The sequence below is a fragment of the Mus caroli genome, unplaced genomic scaffold, assembly GCF_978045245.1.
Source record: "Mus caroli unplaced genomic scaffold, Mus_caroli_1 scaffold_2, whole genome shotgun sequence".
Classification (NCBI taxonomy): Eukaryota; Metazoa; Chordata; class Mammalia; order Rodentia; family Muridae; genus Mus; species Mus caroli.
The window spans coordinates 119,099,645-119,123,818 of record NW_028227257.1 but is presented as its reverse complement, the minus strand read 5'-3'; the positions used below and the strand labels follow the sequence as shown (position 1 = coordinate 119,123,818).

At 38.2% G+C, this 24,174-nt stretch overlaps 1 protein-coding gene across 7 annotated transcripts in view; it reads left to right on the top strand.

The window, feature by feature from the left end:
* Window positions 1–24,174, top strand: part of Tank (TRAF family member associated NFKB activator) — a 78,921-nt gene that overhangs the window by 12,328 nt on the left and 42,419 nt on the right. For 3 of the 7 annotated variants that reach the window (XM_029473606.2, XM_021151221.3, XM_021151212.3), the window contains exons 1-2: window positions 1,668–1,802; window positions 20,896–21,043. In XM_029473606.2, the coding sequence (XP_029329466.1) occupies window positions 20,945–21,043 (99 nt within the window). In that variant the 5' untranslated portion in view covers window positions 1,668–1,802; window positions 20,896–20,944. Of the gene's footprint in view, window positions 1–1,667; window positions 1,803–20,895; window positions 21,044–24,174 lie in introns of those variants that run through there. The other 4 variants (XM_085834853.1, XM_029473601.2, XM_029473588.2 and 1 more) reach the window with 3 other exon arrangements.

Sequence of the window (24,174 nt, the reverse complement as noted above, 5' to 3'; positions counted from 1 at the left end):
ATGTGCCCTTAAAGAAAACACTTCCTCTCCCAGAAGCCATCAGTTAAATCAATCAAGACACAATTGCCTGTTAGAACAACCAAAATCTAGAATACTAAAAACACTGAATGAGGGCTGGCACAGACAGAAACTTTCCTTCACCACTGAGCTAACAAAATAGATACACACTTACCATCTTTCGTAATTCTTTGCATCTGCCTTAAGGAGTTGATAATTTATTTTTTCCTCATGAAAGTTAGAACATTGTTCTTTCTAGCGGCTTTTTCCACCTCAGCATTGAGGAAATACATGGAGATGAGGAACATGCTTGGAAGTTTCTAGACCTTTCTCTCAATCTACTTTGCATCTAATCCTGCTCTAGAGAAAGCAAGTCACTTTGTTTTAATATGAGCAGTGCTGTGTCACAATTAACTTGATGGCTTATTGGGAAAAAGTTTTTACTTGATCTAAATGTTATAGATGGGGAGTTCTGCTTGTTAAAAATTTGAGTAATATTTTATAATTTTTTAAAGAATCATATAATGTGTTTGTTCTATTTTTTTCCTTTAGAAATATATTATAATGCATACATGTCTGGGTGAGGGTATAGGATCCCCTGGAACTGGAGTTACAGACACTTGTGAACTGCCATGTGTGTGCTGGGAATTGAACGGGGTTCTTCTGGGAGAGCAATCAAGCGTTTAACCTCTGAGCCATCTTTCCAGCCCCACAATGTTCTGACCATATCCCCCTCAACTCCTCCTAGATCCATCCCCTCTCCCAACCTTATGACCTCCAACCCCATCCCAAGTGACCACAAAGTCAGACATAGTGTCATCTACTGAAGCATGAGCCACACCCTAAATAAAACTGGCCTCCTCCCCTCAAGTCCACCCACTGCCCTTAGCTCCTCACGGATACTGGTTTGACATATGGGCTTGCGAACCCCACCCATCACTGTGGTAGCAGGTTGATTGGGTGGATCTTGCTTAGGTTTTCTGTGAGCAACCGCAGCTGATGAAAGTTTTAAAATTGTTTTAAACGATGGTTTGAATTTTAAAATTTGCCCCAAATATTCAAGCTAACGGTTAGAACCAGACAAGTGTTTGAATCTTTGAACTAAAGAGAAAATGGGGCAGCCAGAACCCAACTCTCTTGTTCTAACATGGAAAAGATGTTTTTCTCACTGCGCCCATCTGAAATTTCTCTCTCAGCTATTATTCAAGCATGTCTGGATAAAATAATGAGAAACTTTTAATCCCTGAGAAATTTACTAGAAATTGAATTTTATTTAGCAAGTATGTCCATTGGAAAGTATTACTAGTGGGAGGAAACACCGAGTTGATGTGTATGTGTAATAGTTTATATTCGCATAAGGATCTGGTGAAAACTGTAATTTCCTGGGCCTTCCCCTACCTGCTCTAAACAGGAATTTCACAATATATCAAGTTTTTCTGAGTGGTTCTCTAATCTACATATAAGGTAATACTAGAAGTAATTATTTACTGTTTGCTCAAAATTCTAGCTAAAACACTGAAGTGACCTTTAAACAAATGACTTATGTTTAGGGTTCTCTTGCTGTCAGATGTTATTTCCTGTATGGCCGCTGTGGAGCTTGGCGGGGCGGGGCTTTGTGGGCGGGGCTTTCCTGCAGAGGCGGGACGTGGGGCGGGGCTGGCCCTGAGGATGGAAGGTGAAGCGTTAATGACTCAGAGCGCAGTCGCTGCCCTCTGAACTGGAACGGAAAGCTACTTCCGGTTGCAGTCATTCTGCCGGGCACCGGCGACCTGTGGCTTGTGCGAGCACAGCGGGAACCCTCAACTGTGAGTAAAAGCGGAGACAGGGAGTCTGGGTCGGCCGAGCCCGGGGACGCAGGGCTGGGGTGTGTGAGCGGGTGTGGGATGCGCTGCGCTGCACCGAAGTCTCCTCCGAGAAGCGGAGCTGCGGCCCCAGCGAGTTTACAGCGCGATTTTCAGCGAGAGAAAGCGCGGGTCCCTGTCCCCGAGCTGACCCTGTGGGGCTTTCCCGGCCCGTGACCTCGGCTCCGCGACGACAGTCCCCCACCCGTCGCGGCAGGGTGACTGCCGCTCTCCTCGCTGCTTCCCGGGGCGGGAAACGAGCGCGGCACGGCCTGCGGTGTTGGGGCGCGGGGGATCCCGGAGTCCTCAACTTCGCAGAAGCCGGTCGCCCCGGCGGTTATGCCCTGGAACACTTAATAGCCTCTTTGTGTCTATCCCGGGAGTTGCGCAATTCCCTTCCCTGCTTTCCTGTGGAGTGTCATCATAGTCTTGCCAATGAGAAGTTGGGTAACTTCCCCCTAGGAGTCCCAGAGAGAATGGGTGGCCAAGGCTCAAAGAGCAGAAGTAGCCATCCTCCTTCCCTGGTCACCCAGTCATTAGGTAGAGTCTCCACCGTCGTGGAAACTGACTGGCAACGAGTTAGACACCAAAAACAAGCAAACAAGCAAACAAACAAACGAGGAGGAAAAAGAGCAATGCTTGTCATGAAATCCGATCAAGGGGGAAGATGCTCTCTGTACCCCCAGAGGACTTAGCCTCTCTCACTATTAGGCTGGCTGTACAAAGAAGCCTTCTTGGGTGTCTTTTTCTCTCGCAGAAAACTTTTGAGAAGTTATGAAGAAGAAACGATAAGATAGAAAGTGAAGTGAGGTAGAGTAACACCCCTCCCGTTAGCAGAAAGACAAGCACCACCTTCTTGTGAAAAGCCATATTGCCCCCTTTGAGGGGGGCTGGGAACCCCTCAAATGATAGAGGAGAAAATGAAACCACCCCACTAAAGCGTTTCCAATCATGTAAGACAAAGCCTTCCACATCTCTTAAAGGCGCCTACTCACTCACGTTGTTTTGCTCCTCTATGGAAATGAGATCATTGCTTACTCTGTACACCCTCTCCTCTTGTGTTGGTCACTTTTCCCAAGTTTGGTTTTTTATGTCGCTTTCTTTCTTTCTTTCTTTCTTTCTTTCTTTCTTTCTTTCTTTTCTTTCTTTCTTTCTTTCTTTCTCTCTTTCTTTCTTTCTCTTTCTTTCTTTCTTTCTCTCTCTCTCTCTTTCTTTCTTTCTTTCTCTCTTTCTTTCTTTCTTTCTTTCTCTCTCTCTCTCTCTCTCTCTCTTTCTTTCTTTCTTTCTTTCTTTCTTTCTCTCTCTCTCTCTCTCTCTCTCTCTTTCTTTCTTTCTTTCCTTTCTTTCTTTCTTTCTTTCTCTCTCTCTCTCTCTCTCTCTCTCTCTCTTTCTTTCTTTCTTTCTTTCTTTCTTTCTTTCTTTCTTTCTTTCTTTCTTTCTTTCTTTCTTTCTTAAAGGTACAGTTGTTGCCAGGCATGGTGGCTCATGCTTTTAATCCCAGAACTCAGGAGGAAGATACAGATATAGTAACCCTTCATGATATGTGCCCCATACTGTAAAGAACTATTAGTCATGTGGCTTTGCCTAGGTTTTGTACCCAAGATTATTGTCTTCTTGCAAATTATTGAGATAATTTCCTGTGCTATTTCATTTTAATACTTGACTCATTTTAAACATCTGAAGTTATTCTTGTACACTGTAGAAACATAATTATGAATTAGGTATCATAGGTTTTTTTTTTTTTCAACGTAATAAAAACAAACATACCAGGAAGAGGACTTTTCATTTGCGGTATTGTCTCTATCAGAATGGCCTGTGAACTTGTCTGTGAGGTATTCTTTTGATTGCTGGTTAATATGGGAGGGTCCAGCCAGCTCTGAGTACTATTATCCCTGGACAGGTGGGCCTAGACTTTATAAGAAAGAATGAGCAAGCCAGGAGAAACAAACTAGGAAGTAGGCATCACCCTTCTGTGGTTTTCGCTCCAGCTTCTTGCTTGAGTTTCTGCTCCAACTTCCCCCCAGTGATGGGTTTTGAACTATGAGTTGTAAGGTGGAGTGAACCCCTTCATCCTCAAGTTGCTTTTGGTCATAGTGTTTATCATAGCATCAGAAACAAAAGTACAAGTGGGTTAGGTGAGTGAGTTGACTTAGCAAGTAAAGGTGACATCAGGGTTCCATCCCGAGGAACAGCAAGGTAAAAGGAGAGAAACTAACCCCTCACATTGCCCTGTGACTCTTTTACACACACACACACACACACACACACACACCATGCCGAAAAAGAAAAGGAAAGAAAGAGAGAAAATAAATTAGTTCTTTCAGTTCTTTTCCATCTGACTGAAAATTCTTTTTTTATTTTTTGAGGTTGGAAGATTGGGCCATGTGAGACCTTGTCTAAAAAGAAAAGCCAGGCATGGTGGCACATGCCTTTAATCCCAGTGCTAGGAGGCAAAGGCAGGATCTCTGTTGAATTCAAGGCCTGTCTGGTCTATAAGCTAGTCAGGTCTATATAAGCGAGACCTGGTTCTCAAAAAGAAGAAGAAAGAAAGGAAAGTTTACAGTGGCTAATTTTATGCTATGTGTACTGTGTATTCTGTCACAGGTGTTAGGGGTTTGTCTTGGTTTGTTTGTTTTTAATCTTTTTAAAGATTAGAGGTTGAAAAATGTGACACATATTACAAAGGCCTGAAATGCACATTTTCAGTTGCTTAGAACCAAGTACTCTTGCCTATTCTAACAGTCCTCAGTTTTTGTTTTTGTTTTTGGACTGCATTAGCGATCCATCCAAAATGTAGTCCTTTGGTTTCCCTCTATAAGTATAGTTCATAATCTTGATTTTGAAAGTTTTTTTTTTTTTAACCTATTCTGATAGCTTCCTTTTTTCCTTAAATTTCTGATGATTAGCATAGCAGGCAGAGGAAAAATGGCAGTATAAATTCTAAAGGGAATGTGGTTTGAATGAGAATAACCTTTAGTCACCAGCTTGGTGAACTGCCTAAGAACAATTCTGATGTGTGGCCGTGTTGGAAGAGGTGTGTCAGCGAGGATGGGCTTTGAGGTTTCAAAAGACCTATTCTCTCTCCACACTATTTCTCTACCTTGCTGAGAGTGATGATTTAAAGTTCTCAGGTACTGTCTCCAAATGCCATGATGGTCATGAACTAACCTCCGAAACTGTAAGCAAGTCCCAATTAAATGTTTCCTTTGCTAAGTTTCCTTGGTCATGATGTCTCTTCACAGCGATAGAATAGTGACTAACAAGATAAAAACACAAACTTCACTTGACATAACTGAACATAAATGAGTTAAAATCACCCAGTAATATTTGTATCTTTAAAATGTTAGAGAAAAAAGATAATTAACTATAATCATAAGAATCGAGGTTTCCTATTAGTAGACCATTTTTATTTTCCACTGACCTTTATGTGAGTATGTTTTTTTTTTAAAATTATATGGTAGCATGTCAATATTTTTTCAAATTCATTTCATGTGTGTGTGCATATATGTGAGGGAGGGGGCATGAAGTAAGCATGTGTATGCCATGGTACATGTGTGGAAGTCAGAAGCAACTGCCTTCACAATTCTATTTCCACCTTCTCCCTTGTTAAAGTGGGGTCTTGTTTCTGTGGAGCTGTGTATACTCCAGTCTAGGTGACCCAGCTTCTGGTCATTTATCACATTTCACCATAGGAATGCTATTTCACCTGGCTTTTTATGTGGATTATGCACTGAGCCATCTCACCAGCCCCAAAATTATTTATACCATAGAAAACTTAGTCATAAATTAAAATAACCATTCACTAAAATGCCTGAATTCTAATCAAAGTAGTGTCATGGCATATCCTCCATGGTTCTTATATATATATATATATATATATATATATATATATATATATGCCTAAGGTGGTTCTTGAAAGTAATCAAAAAAATGTCTGAAATAGTCATGTGTAAAAGTTAATAATTCTAGGGCCAACTCCATGGCTTTGGAAGTAAAGGAGTTTGCCACCAAGTCTGATGACCTGAGTTTGATCTGGGGATGCACATGATGGAAAGAGAGAACGAACTCTCACAAGTCGCCTCTGTCTTTCAGACACATTCTATGACATACACCGCCCCCGCCCCCCGTTTATACCCATATAGAAATAACCATGTGCTTTTTAAATTCAAGTTAATTATTCAAAGGCCAGCTAGAGAGCTCAGCAAGTAACGGTGTTTGCTGTACAAGCCTGGCAACCTGAGCGTGAACCCTGGTATGCATTTAAGTAAGTTAGAAGGAGGGAGCTGACTCCACAGAGTCTTCTAATAGATACATGCACAATAGATTACTTAACATCATTTATATATCAACAACAAACTATTAGTTAAAAAGTGCTGGCTAGTTTTATGTCAACTTGATACAAGCTAGAGTCATTTGAGTAGAGGAAATATTAGTTGAGAAAATGCATCCGGGGAATGGCCTATGGGCAAGCAAGCCTGCAGGGCATTTTTAAATTAGTGATTGATATAGGAGGGCCCAGCCACTTGTGGGTGGTGCTACATCTGGGCTGGTGTTATATGAAAGCAGGCTGAACAAGCCATGAGGGACAAGGCAGTAAGCAACACTCCTTCATGGCCTTTTTGGCCTCTGCATCAGCTTCTGCCTCTTTGTTCCTGTCCTATTTGAGTTCCTGCCCTGGCTTCCTTTGATGATGGATTGTGATGTGAAATCAAATCCCCTTTCCTCCCCCAGTTGTGGTGGTGTTCTATCACAGCAATAGAAACCCTAACTAAGACAGCTTTTGTATAGTGATTGGCTTGTAACCAATCCTTAAGGCTCTGCTCCAAGCATTTGTAACACACCATTCCTTATCTTTATCCTGAACTGACCTGGTACTTTTCACTTCATATTAAATAGTGTGTAATTTCCCACCCATTCCTTTAATCTGCCTGTGCAATCTGACTACAGAGCAGTGTCAACTTGGTTATTACCATTAAATAAGTTTTCCAGAAAAAAAAAAAGGAAACTAAAAACAGTAGAGTGAAGCCGATAGTTTCCTTCAGGGTATAGAACTTTGCTCTGCAGACAAAGCAACACCTTTCCATTTGAAAAGGGATAAAAAAAAAAAAAAAAGCATGTGTTTTACTTAATAATAGCACTCTCCTGGCTACTTCATTTTTCATTTTGTGTACAGGATTAGTGTTTGGCTAAGATTAGTAGAGCAGTTCTCTGCTCTGTATAATTGCTGTCCTCTCGTCTATTTGGGTTTAATTCCAGGAGCTTTGGTTTCATATTCTGATCTTGATCTCACACTGTAGAACCTTGAACCTAACGATCCTTCTACCTCAACCTTTCTGCTCCCTGGGATTGCAAACCTGTACCACAAGGTCCAGGAATAACAGTATTTTTAAAGGGACTTTTGGATCTTTTTTTTTTTCTTTCTTTCTTTCTTGTTTTTAAGAGAAAGAAATTGGAGGAATAAATATTGCTGATTTTCTCACAGAAAAATATCCTGGACAATGACTTAATTTTTCTTCTCTCAGAGATAAAAATCTCCATATAATAGCTTATGTATCAATAACTTTTACTTACCACTAATACTTCTCCTTCACACACACATGCACAAAGGGTGTGAACAGTGACAATAACATTTAAGTTTTACGTTGTTGTAATAGGGAATTACATGACATTGACTAGATTAAGAAAATAATAAGAATTCTGTTTCACTGGTTACTTAGCAAGTTAAAAGTATGAGTGCTTAAAATACTTGCAGTAGAATGGGAAGCTGTTCATTGGGTAATGGACCACATACAGTTAAGAAATTTTGCTACAGACTTACTTGCTATCAAGATGGAAATCAAGGGCTTCCATCCTCTTAGTATGAAGGACCTGTTCTTTTAGATTGCTTGAAGAACATTAGTTGAGCCAGTCAGCAAATCAGCTGTTATTACGGGATGGTTTGCTAGTTTAGGCTTAATGACTAGTTACTATGCAGCATTTTCTATATCATAATTTCATGACCCCATATATTTGCTGTCCCTAAATCAGAAATGTTTTCACTGGATAGTGACGTTTCTCAACATTTTAAAGTTATTTCTTTCAGATTAATCTCAGAAATTGTGGATAATAATTTGTGCTGCTCTTCCCCCACATAATTGTACTTGTCCTCCTCATGTGACATACTGAATACATTCTCTGTAGTTTTCTCATCCAAGAATGTCCCTGATATATATGATTTATTACAACAGATTAATGTGAATATATAAAATTCCATTCCCTTACTTCTCTGTCTCCAGATTCTAACATGGCCCTTACTGAGCCCTCTTAAACATGACTCCTGAGGGTGGCACATTACCTGCAAGCTCACCATTTCACAGGCTGAGACAGGAGACTAACAAGTTTAAAACCAGTTTAGAGTACACGTAGAGTGTCTCTGTGTGTTTCTCTCTTCCCCTTCTTTTCTCCTCTTCCCTTCTCTTTCTCACTCTACCCTAACTCCATAAAACCCACAACAGAGTAGTCACTCATGTGCCTAAGTACAGCTTCCAGAGTAATTGACATAATAATATTTAGCTCAGAAGTAGAAAATCATATACCCAATTTTCCTTCTGATCTTCTGTTCTCTAATTATATACTTGAGTCCCTTGCATTTGATAAAGAGTTTTGAAGAAAGAAAGTACAGTCATATTCCTGATGGTCAGATAGACCATATCTGATAATAGATGTGGCACACAGCCTGCATGTGTAGTAGGTATACTATCAGGTTTGTCTAAGTATACAGTTTGGTGTTTTCATGGTTACAATATCCCCTAGCTCATACATCCCCATGTACTATGGAGAAAACAAGGAAGTAAAGCAAAACTCAAACTCATGGGTGTGGTCCTATAAAATCTTTCCTTCTTGGGAGACACATTTCTACCAGGCTCTAACATTTAGAGCATTATTCTGAGACTCTCTAGTTCAGCTGGTATAGATGTCCTATTTTGTTTATCTGATAATTTTAGCTAACCAGATTTTAGAAAAAAACACAGACAAAACGTTTTGACACTGCTAGAACTACAATAAATTTTTTTATATCAGCTGCATAATTGGAATATAGAAATTGCTTAGTGTGGCATACTATGAGTGCATTCATAACTAAGGCTTATGACATGAAAAGTAAGATTAGAAATGCAAACTGTCATTTGAGAAATTTGCTGATTGCTTCTTCTATAGTCCTGGGAATGATAAATGATCATCAATTTTAGGGATGATGGTTCCTTCCCATTTTCATTTGAGTAAGGAAAATATGAAAGGTCTGCCTAACCCATTCAAAACTGACAATAGAAAGTGTCTTATTTATAGATGTATACTGTTATTGACTGATTTTTCTGGGCTTTGCTCCTGATACTAAAATTAGAGGAACTGTAGTTGAGATACATAAAAGATAAAATGTTTCTTTCTTGTACTCACCTTTTACCCTGGTCAGGAGGCATCTTTTTGAATAGAATGTGAATTCTTACTATTCATACCTGGAAGGGGGTGGGGAAGGCTGGTGGCCTTCTCCTCTAGGGCAGAGCAGAAGAAGTTGATGTTTCTGAGGTGGTCTCCTTTCCCTGCCCTGAAACTGTATTAGGTGTGAATTGACCTCTCACTGCAAGTATAAGCCCTAACAGAGCTTTTACCCAGAAGTTCAGAAGGCTCAGCAGTCGAGGAGACCCAGGAGGGGGCCTTCCCTACATCCTAACTCTGCCACACGTAGATTATTGGAGGTACAAAATTGTTCTGCACCAATATCCCCGAGTCTCAGTGAGCTCCTAAAGCACCACTGCTCTCCCTTGGCCTTTACTGCCGTGATCCAGCATTGGCTGACTCCTTTAGCAGCAAAATACTGGCTCCAGAGAAAACAGGCTTACATTACTATGTCTGAAAATAAGAAAAGTTTATTTTAAATGGCTAGGAGCCTGGTAAGCTAAAGAACGGTGATGGCAAATCTGAGGGCTTGGGCTAACATAACAAGAGCCTGGGCTACACAACAAGGCATTGTCTTCTAGAAAAGTAAACTAAAACAAGGAAGGGGGGAAAGATAGGCCAAGCAAGGTAGTATATTGTCATTAATCTCAGCACTCAAGAGGCAGAGGTAGGTGAACCTCTGAGTTGAGGCCAGCCTGGCATTCTAGGACAGCCAGGAACCCCCTCTCCCCATTAAAACAAACAAACAAAAAACCAGGACTAAATTCTCAGCAAAGAACTAAAGATTGTGTTTTTACATCAGAGTCCTGTGATCATCCAGAACTTCCATTTTCTAGTTCTGTGACCTTAGGTAACTTACCTACACGTTTGAAGTAGCAGAGGATGTGCTCCTGCAACAGAAAGCTTGCAAGGCAGGTGGTTTATATAGAGCATCTGGCAACGATATGTCTGACCCCCGTAGTCCTTGCAGTCTTCCATGAGGAAGGGGAGACCACTTGTGCAGCCTGACATTTCTTCTTGTGCTGTTGTCTCATGGTTAGAGGACTGCTTTTTACTTCCTTCATTGTTGGGATGCAAATCAAACAAAGAACTTAAATTGCCCTGGCTCATGGCTGTATATCTCTTAGAATTTTTGAAGACATGCCATTGGATCATGTCTTTAAATATCTGTAGACAATTTGAAATGTCAATAGTATTTGGGATGCTTATGTAGATAGATAGGAGAAACATCAAGTCATTGTTGCATGGTCAAAAAAGGACTGATGTTATACTGAACTTGAAAATGCTCGCTTATACTCTGAAAAGTAGTGGACATGTCAATAAAACATCATCCATCACCCAAAACATCAACAAAAAAAAAAAAGATTTTTTTTTTTTTAAAGAAAGACTTCTGTAGCTGGGTGGTAGTGGTGCACGCCTTTAATCCCAGTACACAGGAGGCATAGGCAGGTAGATCTCTGTGAGTTTAACGCCAGCCTACTCTACAGAGTGAGTTCCAGGACAGCAAGGGCTGCATAGAGAAAGCCTGTCTTGAAAAACCAGAGAGGGAGAAAGTCTACGTTAGCAACTACTACTTTTGTTTCCATCTTCAGGAACAGTTCAAAGAGCAGACCATGCGTGGAGGTGTGTTTTACATATTCCTGCTATAACATGACCTATGACAGTGATTTAAAAAGGTGTGACATTTTCTGCTTACACAGAATTATCGTTTAAGAAGACTTGTATACAATTTGCTGATATTTGTTGCTTGATGATCCTAATGCATTTACCCGAAGTAAATTATGTTATAACCACAAACATTTTAAAATGAGCAGATGAATGAAGTCCATGGAAAGGTCCTTATAGAGATATCTAAACTTACCAATTCTGTTAAGAGACAGTATGTTTTATGGAAATTGTCTGTACTCAGTTTTATATCATTTAATTTTTTCAGAGATAAATAGAATTGATATAGAAGATCAAATTTGTAGTCAAAACTCTTCATTCCCTGCAGTAGGATAGCACAAAAGTAATGCCCAAATTTATTAGATTTGAATCTTCATATTTAAGAGAAACTGGTATGATCTTAAAGAAAGGGTGAAAAGTGGATAATTGTGGCATAGATGGAGATCTGAAAACTTGCCAGGCTATCCAAGGATTTGGGGTAGATGGGGCTTATCAGGGATATTCAGCAGTTGTAATGAGAGTAAGCTCCATAGTATACAAATATTGAATCTAGATTTAAATGTATATTATACATTTAAAGTTACACCCTAAACATCTTGGGAATAAGTGGAAATACAGATTTGGAGAGCTCTGAAACCTTATTTACTTTCTCATTGGCATTCTCACAATTACTTCTAACAAAACAAGTTGTGACTTGCAACCATTTGCCCAACAGCCTCTAGGCGTCCTCAGGGAAATTAACACTGAGGTATGAGGAGCTATGCCAGTGGTTAAGAGCATGCGGGTTATGGCTTTATAATTACAAGGCCCTTGCTTCGTCCTATTTATCTATGTAATATTCTCAAGGCTAAATGCTGCTCAGCAGTTTTAAACTTGTGATTTAAAGGAAAAATGGGCCTTTTGTGAAAAGCTCTATCCTGAAATTTCACTCTCTATAGAAGATTGTTCTCCCTTTACAATCCTCCTTCCTTTTGTTCCGATGCAGTGACTCAGGACAGGCTAGAAGGGAGGCTAATCTGCTGACTCCTAAGATTTTAAGTACTAGTTTAGAAACAGTTGCCCTTTATTAATCTTGTACAGCCTTTGGCATTTTGTATATTGTTCTCTTATGTTGGGAGGATCTTTTAAAAGATTACACAAAAATATTTTTCTAAGTTTTCATGTTAAGTACTTAAGATGATACAAACTACTTCTCTTGAAAAAGAAATATTATTAGCCATACTTTACTGTCATAAATTTGGAAGATTAGAAAAGAGATTTTTTGAAGACATGCATTCGAGGGCTAAAGATGTGGTTCTGTGAGTAAGAGGCTTGTTGAGCAAGCACATGGACCTGCTCTAGGTCCCTAGCACCCATGTTGAGAAGGCCCAGCCTGGCTGAGAACGCTTTCCTTCAGGAGGATGGCTAGAGCTTACTAGCCGAAATCGTGAATATCAAGTACAGTGCCGAGGGAGTAAGGTAGAGAACAACCAAGCAGGGCATCCAGCATCTTCCTCCAGCCTGCACAAGGCCACCTGCACACGCCCATACACTCACATCAGAAGGAAGTCAAGCACCTGCCAGACATTTATTTTCCCTGTTATTTAAGTGTATGCAAATGGTAACAGACCTGCATTTCTACCTATTTCACTAATAATCTCTTTTAGAAAAATCATAGAATTATGTTACAATGACAAATTTTGTGCATTTCCTAGTTTTCCTTCTAGCATTTATAGATAAATAAATGAGCCTATCTTTTTTTTTTTGGTCTATATATAGGAGAGAAAAAAGTATTAAATGTTGGTAATATAAAGTGATGTAATAATAAGTCCTGATTCTCTCTCTTTTCCATTTTCTTTTCAAAAATTATTTTTCCTTGCATTTTTCTTGATAAGACTATTTGAACATTGCTATTTAAAGGTATGCCAGTGTCAGAACATTCAAAACATATGCCAGGAATACAAACAGTGGGAAAAACATATTTAATCTTTACTTCTTATAAATTATCAATTTATTGGCTATTCTCATTAATTATCTTTTCTAGCATTCTTATTCAAAATTTAATTCACTGTATTCTCAACTACCCTACCCACCCCACCAAACATTCTTCCTCTTACCCTGTGTCTTTCACTACTAGTCTTTTAATATTCTGGAAAATTACTGATGGATCATCTGCAACAGAATCATTTTATGCTCTGTGTTGAGTAGGTCCTAACACCCCTTTCCCGACTAGTTTAAAATCACAAATGCTCAAGTGCTGCCTTCTTACCTATTAATTCATATCAAGTTGGCCATCAAAACTTATGTCCATTTCACCTTTGAAATGTCTCTGGAACGCACTCATCTTTTATTTTCTCTGGTTCTACTCCAAGCACCCACCTCAGACATCAGCAGTGGCCTTGTTCTCGGGTATTCATTAGAGTTGATGCAGTGAATAGGCTGTACAGAGCCAGCTCCCTTTGCTTGTCCCCCAAGAACCAAGGGCATGGGAAACTAAGGCTTCCTTGTAAAAATAGATCTGTGCCCTGCTTGAAAACCCTCATTAAACCTTTAGTTGAACAGGCTGAAGGTTAAGTTTTTCAGTGGCATTTAATGCTTGCGACAGTCTGCCCTTAACTGAATATGTTGACGTTTATGCAGTGACTGCACTCTATAGTCCCAGAAGTCACTTTACGTATCGGCTTTATGAATAGGTGCCTTAGGGTTTTCACAATGCCAACATATATGATGACTCGACTGTACCATATCTAGAATCTCCCGCTCTCATACTCTCTGCACTAAACTTTCTTTTTTTTTTTTTGCATCTGAAACAATTTATTTCATCTCAATTTGAAATTGCAATTTATCTTGTGAGCTGAGTATGAATTGAGGACTCTGGTAAAAGTGTAAAGATTTTCCAGAGCACAGAGATCAATAGAAAACCCATTTATGAAAGCTTGGATTTGTTCTCAGATGCTGGGAAAAGTGAAAATCCTGATTTATGAGCTAAGGATTAAGTGTGGGTTATAGGCAGTAGGGGAGACAATACTATGTCTTTTCCTTTTAGTATTTTGAGTTTGGCTCATCTCAAAAATTGAAAGCAAACAGATTTATTTCACCAAGATCAGAATGAAGACTTGAACTTGAGTTAAAGGGCTTCTTATCTCCAACACCACGTCCATCAAACAGTATTTTGTATTTCATGTGATGCTGGTGCCACAGGTAATTCTTTATAGTACATCAAAGTGAAAGAGAAACTGCAGTGGTTTCCATGAAATAATTTTCTTTTTTTTTTTTCTCTTTTTAATATTTATTTATTTGCAGATTGCACTTTCTAATTTGTTGAAGAATTGAGTTGGAATTTTGATGGGGATTGCATTGAATCTGTAGATTGCTTTTGGCAAGATAGCCATTTTTACAATGTTGATCCTGCCAATCCATGAGCATGGGAGATCTTTCCATCTTCTGAGATCTTCTATAATTTCTTTCTTCAGAGACTTGAAGTTTTTATTATACAGATCTTTCACTTCCTTAGTTAGAGTCACGCCAAGATATTTTATATTATTTGTGACTATTGAGAAGGGTGTTGTTTCCCTAATTTCTTTCTCAGCCTGTTTATTCTTTGTGTAGAGAAAGGCCATTGATTTGTTTGAGTTAATTTTATATCCAGCTACTTCACCGAAGCTGTTTATCAGGCTTAGGAGTTCTCTGGTGGAATTTTTAGGGTCACTTATATATACTATCATATCATCTGCAAAGAGTGATATTTTGACTTCATTTTTCCAATTTGTATCCCTTTGATCTCCTTTTGTTGTCGAATTGCTCTGGCTAGGACTTCAAGTACAATGTTGAATAGGTAGGGAGAAAGTGGGCAGCCTTGTCTAGTCCCTGATTTTAGTGAGATTGTTTCAGCTTCTCACCATTTACTTTGATGTTGGCTACTGGTTTGCTGTAGATTGCTTTTATCATGTTTAGGTATGGGCCTTGAATTCCTGATCTTTCCAAGACTTTTATCATGAATGGGTGTTGGATCTTGTCAAATGCTTTTTCCGCATCTAAGGAGATGACCATGTGGTTTTTGTCTTTGAGTTTGTTTATATACTGGATTACGTTGATGGATTTCCGTATATTGAACCATCCCTGCATCCCTGGGATGAAACCTACTTGGTCAGGATGGATGATTGTTTTGATGTGTTCTTGGATTCGGTTAGCAAGAACTTTATTGAGGATTTTTGCATCAATATTCATAAGGGATATTGGTCTGAAGTTTTCTATCTTTGTTGGGTCTTTTTGTGGTTTAGGTATCAGAGTAATTGTGGCTTCATAGAATGAGTTGGGTAGAGTACCTTCTGTTTCTATTTTGTGGAATAGTTTGTGAAGAACTGGGATTAGATCTTCTTTGAAGGTCTGATAGAACTCTGCACTAAACCCATCTGGTCCTGGGCCTGAGCCCAATTTTTTAACGGGGTTATTTGATTTTCTGGAGTCCACCTTCTTGAGTTCTTTATATATATTGGATATTAGTCCCCTATCTGATTTAGGATAGGTAAAGATCCTTTCCCAATCTGTTGGTGGCCTTTTTGTCTTATTGACGGTGTCTTTTGCCTTGCAGAAGCTTTCCAACTTTATGAGGTCCCATTTATCGATTCTCGGTCTTTTTTTTTTTTTTTTGGTTTTTTTTTTTTTTTTTTTTTTTTTTTTTTGGTTTTTCGAGACAGGGTTTCTCTGTATAGCCCTGGCTGTCCTGGAACTCACTTTGTAGACCAGGCTGGCCTCGAACTCAGAAATCTGCCTGCCTCTGCCTCCCAAGTGCTGGGATTAAAGGCGTGCGCCACCACCGCCCGGCTCGATTCTCGATCTTACAGCACAAGCCTTTGCTGTTCTATTCAGGAATTTTTCCCCTGTACCCATATCTTCGAGGCTTTTCCCTACTTTCTCCTCTATAAGTTTCAGTGTCTCTGGTTTTACGTGGAGTTCCTTAATCCACTTAGATTTGACCTTGGTACAAGGAGATAGGAATGGATCAATTTGCATTCTTCTACATGATAACCACCAGTTGTGCCAGCACCATTTGTTGAAAATGCTGTTTTTTCCACTGGATGGTTTTTGCTCCCATTACAGATGGTTGTGAGCCACCATGTGGTTGCTGGAAATTAAACTTAAGACCTCTGGAAGAGCAGTCAGTGCTCTTGACAACTGAGCCATCTCTCTAGCCTAAGCATTTAGGTGTTTAAAAATAAGGATATACCATTTTAATGGAATAGACATTTTTCATTCACAGAGTAAATTCTTACTCTACTCTAGAGTGGTTCTTACTCTACAGTAAAGAACTGTAGAGTAAGTATGTTACTTAGAAATCTTGTCCAAACATCATTTTTATACTGATGAGAAAGTAACTTGAAAATTTCATGCCCAATAACTAAATACTAGAACAAATCCTTAAGCCAGATAGAGTCTCAGTTCAAGGTTTTAGTATCCTAGCTTTTAAAACAGAAGTGTGGTTTACATTGACAAATTGCTATATGTGCAGCTTTTTAAGGTGAGATAACTTCTAACATCTGCACTAGTGTGCTTTTCTGGCCTCCTTATTTATTTTTTGTAAATAGTCTTAAGTATACCTCCACCTCCACCCCTACCCCCCAAACAGAGCAAACATAGGAAGAGTGAGAAAGAATGCCTAAGCATAGGAGTAGCTTCAAGGACATATCCTTAAGTATTTTTGAATGAGAAAGTATTTAAATAAAATATCAAAATAGTATCATCTATCAGAGATATCAGTGAGAATTCAGGTCCTGAGTGGGACAAGTGAAGAATTACTAGTCCTTCAAGTCTTCAGAAGTGATTATACTATGATCATTGCAATTAAAACCTGGAAATTGTTGTTAAGCCTGGTAAGTTACTTAGAAACATATTTAAAATAATAAGATCTAGCTTATTTGCTATGTTAAAATGGTAAAATATTGAATTATTGCATAGTACTGTTGAAGTATTGTTCATGCCTCTGTGTTTAAAGCAGCATTGCGGGACTAGGGCTATAGCTCAGGGGTGGAACATGTGCTTACCATGTACAAGTCTCTGGGTTCAGCCTCTGTCATCACCCTAAACAAAATGCTGACATATAGGCAGCTGATTTTCAACAAAGTAGCTAAGGGTATTACTCAGCAGGAAAATACTCTCAACAAATACTGTCAGGACACCTAGATAGCCTCACAATACAAATAAATCTGGACCCTATCTCAAATCATATATAAAATTAGTGTGTGTGTGTGTATCTCCAAGCATAAACACTAAAATTGTAAAGCACTTCTAGGAAAACAGATGAAAATATATGTCTGTTTTTGGATTAGATCATAGTTTTTTTAGATAAGGCACCAAAAGAAATTGCAAGCAGCAAAAGAAAAGGATTAGTAAATTGAAACTCATTCAAGTTAAAAAATGTCAAGTTCCAAAAAGCACTGTTACAAAAAAGAAAGGAGCGTTTGCATCTGACAGTTTCCCCTGAGATCATGCCCCTCATAAGCACTCTTGATTCTTCTCCAGAAGAGAAGAGGAAATAAGCCCCAGATGTAGAGCCGAGCCTCAGTGTTCCTGCCTTGTATGCCTGAAAAACCCAGAATGCTATAAAAGCACCAGGGTCATAAGCCATACACAGTGATCACTTTGTTTGTTGACTGTTCCTCTGTCCTGCGTTAGTGTATAAAGGAAAATAAGGTTTGTAGGAGATAGGCAAATGATTTCACTGGAAATTATTTCCAATTTGACCAAGATAAATAGCCCAAAAAAAGTATATGGAAGAGTGTTTGTTTTCATTATACATAAGGCAAAGGAAAACCAAACCACAATTTAATACTACTTCACACCCAGGCTAATATCCCATCCTATTTTAAAAGTGTATGTTTAAGTAAAACACAGTTATATCCTTACCCTCACCTTCTTTCCAGTCACTCTCATGTCTTTCCCATGTCTATCCCCTCACTTTTTCTTAAAGTGGAGGCCTCTTTTATTATTATTATTATTATTATTATTAAACTCCCTGTGTGTGCGCGCGCGCGCGCGCACAAGTATAAAACCTACTAAGTCTTTTTGTTGTTTATGTGTTTATGATTTCAGAGTTGTCCACTTGGTATTAGATAACTGTGATGTAGCTGTTTTCCTCTGAGGTTAAAGCCTCTGAGGTTAATCTTGGAAGGAAACGTGTTAAGACATAGGATATAAAAGAAAAAGAAAGCACCAGGTTATTTAGGACATGTGGGAAGCCAACTCCAAGATGGTGCCGGTTTCCGGTTGCCGTTGTCATAAACAACACCACTGCACAGGCATCAATTCGAATTTGGTGCCAACCCCTCCCAAGTGGGTGCATGCAAATTGGGTGCTGGTAGATTGACCAATCCCAGGGGGCCACGGAGCCTTCTCCTGTGCTGGGTGCATATAAGCAGGGCTCCCTGGGCGCCTGGGGTCCCTGTAGAAGCATCAAGGCGTTCCTGCAATAAAGGCTGTTGAGAAGAATCCGACTGTGTCCCAATCTTTCAAGATGTTATTGAGACGTAGATGAAGATGTGTTGTACATATATCCCCCAGGGATCCCTGAGCATCTGTTAGTCTTTGTATTGTATCCACTTACGGTTTTCTGTGATGGCCTCCATTTTCTGTTAAAGAGGAGCTTCTTTGATGAGGGCAGTGCCTACAGTTATCTGTGGGTATAACGGTAACATTTAGAATGGAGTTCGGAATTATGCTCGTCTAGTAAAGTGGTAGTCGGGTCTTTTCTAAGATCCATGACTCCACTAATCCAAGGAAGCAGGGTAAGTTTCTGGTATTAGTACTAGGAATGTTAAATGGGCCTTAAGTCCAGTTAGACCGCTGTTAGTTTGTTCTAACGTATGAGTGAGTGCCATTATTGCCATGCTGGTCATTGCTGTGGTTTATAGATGACATGACAACTATGGTTTTTTTACATGGACTACAAGAAGTGTTGGTGAAGATGTATAAAAATTGGAACCTTTGTGCATTGCTAGTGGAAATGTAAAATGGCACAGCCATTATGGAAGCAGTTTGGCATTCCCCACTAAAGTAAAACGTAGAATTATCATTTGATCCAGAAATTCCCCTCCATAGAGGACTGGAGAGATGACTCAGTAGCTAAGAGCACTGACTGTGCTTCCAGAGAACCTAGGTTCTATTCCCAGTACCCATATACTGACTTACAAAGTATTTGTAATTCCAGTTCCAAGGAATTCAAAGTTCTTTTCTGGGTACTGGGTATGCATATGAAATACAGATACACATGCAGGCAAAACACCTGTATACATAAAATAATAAATTAAAAAATGTTAATGTGCATTAAACTCTAAAAAGTCTTTAATAAAAAAATGTTAATGTGTACACAAAAGTTCATAGTAGCTTTATTCATAGTAGCGTAAAAGTAGAAAGAATCTGAATACCCAGCAACTGAGGAACAGATAAACAAAGTGTAAATCCATTCCAAAGTGAACATACAACAACATTTGGAATATATTCAGTCATGGAAAAGAAGAAATCATTGGTATGTGCTCCAACGTGGATGAACCTCAGAAATAGTGTATTATGTGAAAGAAGCCACACATTTAAGCCTTATGTTATGTGGTTCCATTTATCTATTCATTTTATGATAATTATGAGTTTAACTAGGGTCCTGGATATGCTAGTTTAGCTCTGTACCACCGACCTACATCCACAACCATTATCATATCACTTATATATATAAATGTTACAAAGAGACAAATTCATTTAAACTGACCAATTACTTGCTAAGACATAGATGAAGCGAGGAATTGACGATAGCTTTTAACAGGTTCAGTGTTTCTGTCACGGAAAATAAATATTCACAAAATTGTACCAGTTCTGCCACACAGAAATATATTTTAAATGCCCACATATATATGTGAAAATGTTAGATTTTATTTTATGTGAATTATATTTAAATATGATTTAAATATTTAATGCCCAGAATTTACATAGTGAAAAAGGAGAACAGAGTCCCAAAAGTTGTCCTCTGACCTCTACATATGTGTTGTGACACATGTGTATGAACACATGTGTACAGATACACATAAAATAAGTGTTTTAAATTTTTAATTGAGGTTTATAAAAATTTCCCCCAAAGAAATAATTTGCTACCCTTGAGAACCAAAGAGAAATGTATTGGTGTATTCTGTGGCTTTAAGAAAATCCTAAAAAAAAAAGTCTGGGTTGTATTTTTTTTTTTTTTTTTTTTTTTGTAACTGCACAGGAAGAGTCAGAATCATTAAGGAGCTCTCTGCACAGTGCCAAGGAATGTATTAGAGATGTTAGGCAAACTGAGATGAGAAAACCAAATTACCTCCTCTGAGAACATCATCTGTAGCTCAGAAGCAGCGGGGAAGTGAGGAAGCTAATAGGTAGTAGAGTGGAGACTGAAGGGATGTGAATTTTCTTTTCTTTTTTTTTAATGTATAATCCAACAGCAGCTCTCCCTAGATTTCGTTCTAAAATAAGAGCATTTTCACACTTTTTAATTGCTCTGTGATAACAACAGTGTGAATTCCATCCACAAACATTTATTATCTATTTAGTTTTGCTCTAATTTAGTGTAGCAAGAATTCACCTTCTAAGTAGGAGTAACTGTCCATTTAGTAGAGAGAAGTCCCTTCTCCCATTACTAATCACGTTACACATTTCTATACTAGAGTGTTAGTAATTAAATGATCTTTTATATTTCTCCATTTTTAGATGACATTTACAGGTTCCTTTTTCCAAAACAGCATTTTTATGAACTGGACAATGATTTAGGAATTGCAGTATTAGCAAAGACTATTTTACTTAACATTGTAAATTTCATATTTCATGTCATGATTTCAGGTGAAATATTTTATAGTTTTGTAAACCTTCATATCACCTGGTGCTATGTTTATAGGGCGTTTTTCAAGAAGCAGTTCTAAAAATGTATGTAACTTAATAACTATCTAGCTGTTCTGATATTTTCCAGAGTTGGCATTCCTACCATCCTTTATAGTGATGCTACAGGACAAAGAGGAATGGATAAAAACATTGGTGAGCAACTCAATAGAGCATACGAAGCCTTCCGACAGGCATGCATGGATAGAGATTCAGCAGTAAGAGAGCTACAGCAAAAGGTGTGTGCTTTGGGATTTGAAAATTGGTTAATATTCTGGTAAATTGAGGCTGAGAACTGAGAATATTAGATGGTTGGAAACTTTGGGAAGCTATAATTATTAAAACAGAAGAGTGTAGTGATGAATCAACATTGATATTTTTGTTACCTTTTAAAAAACCATTTTGTGTCATATGGGAAAGGTTTATTTGCTGGGTTCATTTTAAATGATTATGATTAAGTAAGATAGAACATTGTTTTTCTCTGTGTAGCTTTTAAATATCACGATTTACTTTCATATAAGTAAAAAATTACTATAAAGGTCATTTTATGATTAAGAGAAGTTTATCACTGCTCCTCAGTTTTGCATTGCTTCTTTGTTTTTTGTTTCTTCTTCTTCTTTTTTTAATTGTTATTTGGGTAACAGGAAGATTCAAGTCTTAATGTATCCTGGAGCTAAATTTGTTATTATCACCTTCCACTCTTTATGACAGCTAAAATAGAATGGAACATTGGTAAGTTATTACAGAGATGTACCAAAAAATTATAACCAAAGCATTTATGGAGAAAAAGAGTCTAGAGAAATCTCTGTCTTCCTGTGTACTTTCTTCCCTCCAGCTTCACAAATTTTGTCACATGTGTGGGAAGCATAAGGAATTCCACTAAGGATTCACAGTTATTTGGGTTTTGTTGTTGTTTTTGAATTCAAAGCTGTCCTCATAGATACTGTGTCAACCAAAAGTCCAAACTCAGGAAAAGTAGATCCACTGTAAGTGTTATTATACTGTCTAAATAAGCTGAGACAGCAGTTACAGTCTTACTACATAGGAATGGTTTTAAAGGCCATTTTCCCAAGTAATATCAAAGGACCAATTTTGCAAGTAAACCTTTATGAAAATAACAGTCACAGATCTACTAGGAGGAATAATAGCTTATTCCTCCACTGACCATTGGAGATAGGGGACCTTACATTGTTTTCTTTGATTAAAAATGTTCTTGAGGAGCTAGAGAGCTAGCTCGGTGGTGTAAAGTGCTTGCCATTAAAGCATGAGGACCAGATTTGACTCCCCAGATCCCATGTAAATGTTGGGTGAGCATGTTGATCTGCCTGTAATTCCAGCATTTGATAGGCAGAGACAGGAACTCCTTAGAACAAGCCACATAATCATACTAGCCACATTGGCAGCAGCCTCTAAGGCTCAATTGAGAGAATGAATAAACCGGAGAGTAATTGAAGAAACCCTCAGCATCAGCCTCTATAGGCACACACATGCACATGTGCCCACAAACATGAACATACATGCATACAAACCACACATACAGATATGAAAAAAATGTTATTCCATGAAATTAGAAGTAAAAAAAAAAGCTAGCCATAAAATCTTTTTTGTTTCAATAACTACAATAAGTCACTCCACAGTTTCTTCCTTTGTAGATGATACAGCTGCTGTTAAAGGTTTACACCTCCCTACACACTACAGAAGCTGCTTTATTCTTTGTGAATTTTCGCTTGGTTTGCAAAAGAATATTCTGTTGTTGAGTGAACTATAGACTAAATCTTCTCATCTTAGGAAGCTGGAAGGAAGAGGGCATGATATGACAGAGACCTTAAGGATTATTTAAATGAGAAAGAAATTAAAAAAACACCCAGGTTTTAGTCTTTCTACTTTAGAGTTAGGTTCATTAAAAGACTTGACAGTTCTATTTGTGTTCTAGGGTAGCTTGGAACTAGGGAAAAAGAGTGTTTAGAGGTTTTTAGATTAAGACAGAAACCAGAATTTCTCCTACCTCCCAGTTTTATCCCTTTTCTGCCATGGATGAAGCCTCTGCTCACACTAACATGGGTCTCAAAGAAGAAAATGGGAATTTAAGTTAATGTTTGTCAAGTATTCAAGAATGGATAAAGAAAACTGTGTTATTTTAAACGCAAGATAGCCTGATGAATTTCTTTGATACATTTATTGTGAGTCTGTGTTATTGGAACTTTGATGAAGTTTTAAGGATATCAAAGTGAGTGAAACATTGCTTATGCTTTTAGGAACTTTTACAAGTTCAAATAGACAATAAAATAGTTATTTCATATATAATTTAAAAGACAAAAAAAAAAAAAAAAGAGGCTCAATGGCTGACTGTTTTCAAGTGTTACAGAAAAGATCAAGCAGGTAGTGTACGACCCAGAAAAGGCATTTAATTCATTCTTGTGGAGCAAGTCAGCACACTGTTTGTGTGTGTGCACATGCGTGTGCCTGTGCTGTGTAAAACAAGAAGTAAGGGAATGTTTGGTACCTTGCATGCCCTACTAGGTGGTCCTATGAGTCCATTAAAAGGATGAGTATTGCAGGGAAAGAGCTGCAAAGATAACAGACTCATTAGAACTATGACATAACTAGTATGTATCTTTATTCAGTCAAACATTACTGAAGAGTTGTGTGCTTTAGAAATGTCTTGACACTGACAAAGAGCTCAGCAAACATACTGAAGACATGTTACATGTGTTCTAAATGCGAGTTTATAAAAATATGGCAATCATCCAGTCATAATTTATAATTATAACATGTACATTAATTAAAAATCATATATTAATAATTTGTGTAATATACTAAACCTTTATTAACATGTATTGGATACTAAGATATATTCTCATGTATTGCACCTCGCCTTAAAAAAATAAATGAATAGCAGTCATTATAAGAATTCAAAACAAGAAGCTGAAGTAGCAGTTATGGGTGAATTAAATGATCTAAAATTTCTTTAGGAGCTAATATTGAAAGCAAGTGGCACCTGAATGTAGGTCACTTATGAAGATGATGGTAATAGACTCTAGAATGACTTTATAATGACTACTTTAATGCTGATAACTGAAATCAAGAGTGGTGAAGAAGGTAGAGTTTGGGTATGAAGAAATAAGATACCATAATTTGGTTCTATGACTAGGTTTAGACCTGTGGAACATGTGGAAGACCATCTAATGAATAGGTATAAGTTCAGTTCTGTAGGCCTACAAGGAGTTCTGTGTTGAAGACTGTGGTGGTTTAAATAAGAAGCACCCCCCCCCCAACACACACACACAAGCTCATTTATTTGAATGCTTAGTTACCAGGGAGTAGGACTATTTGAAAGGATTAGAAGGATTAATAGATATGACCTTGTTGG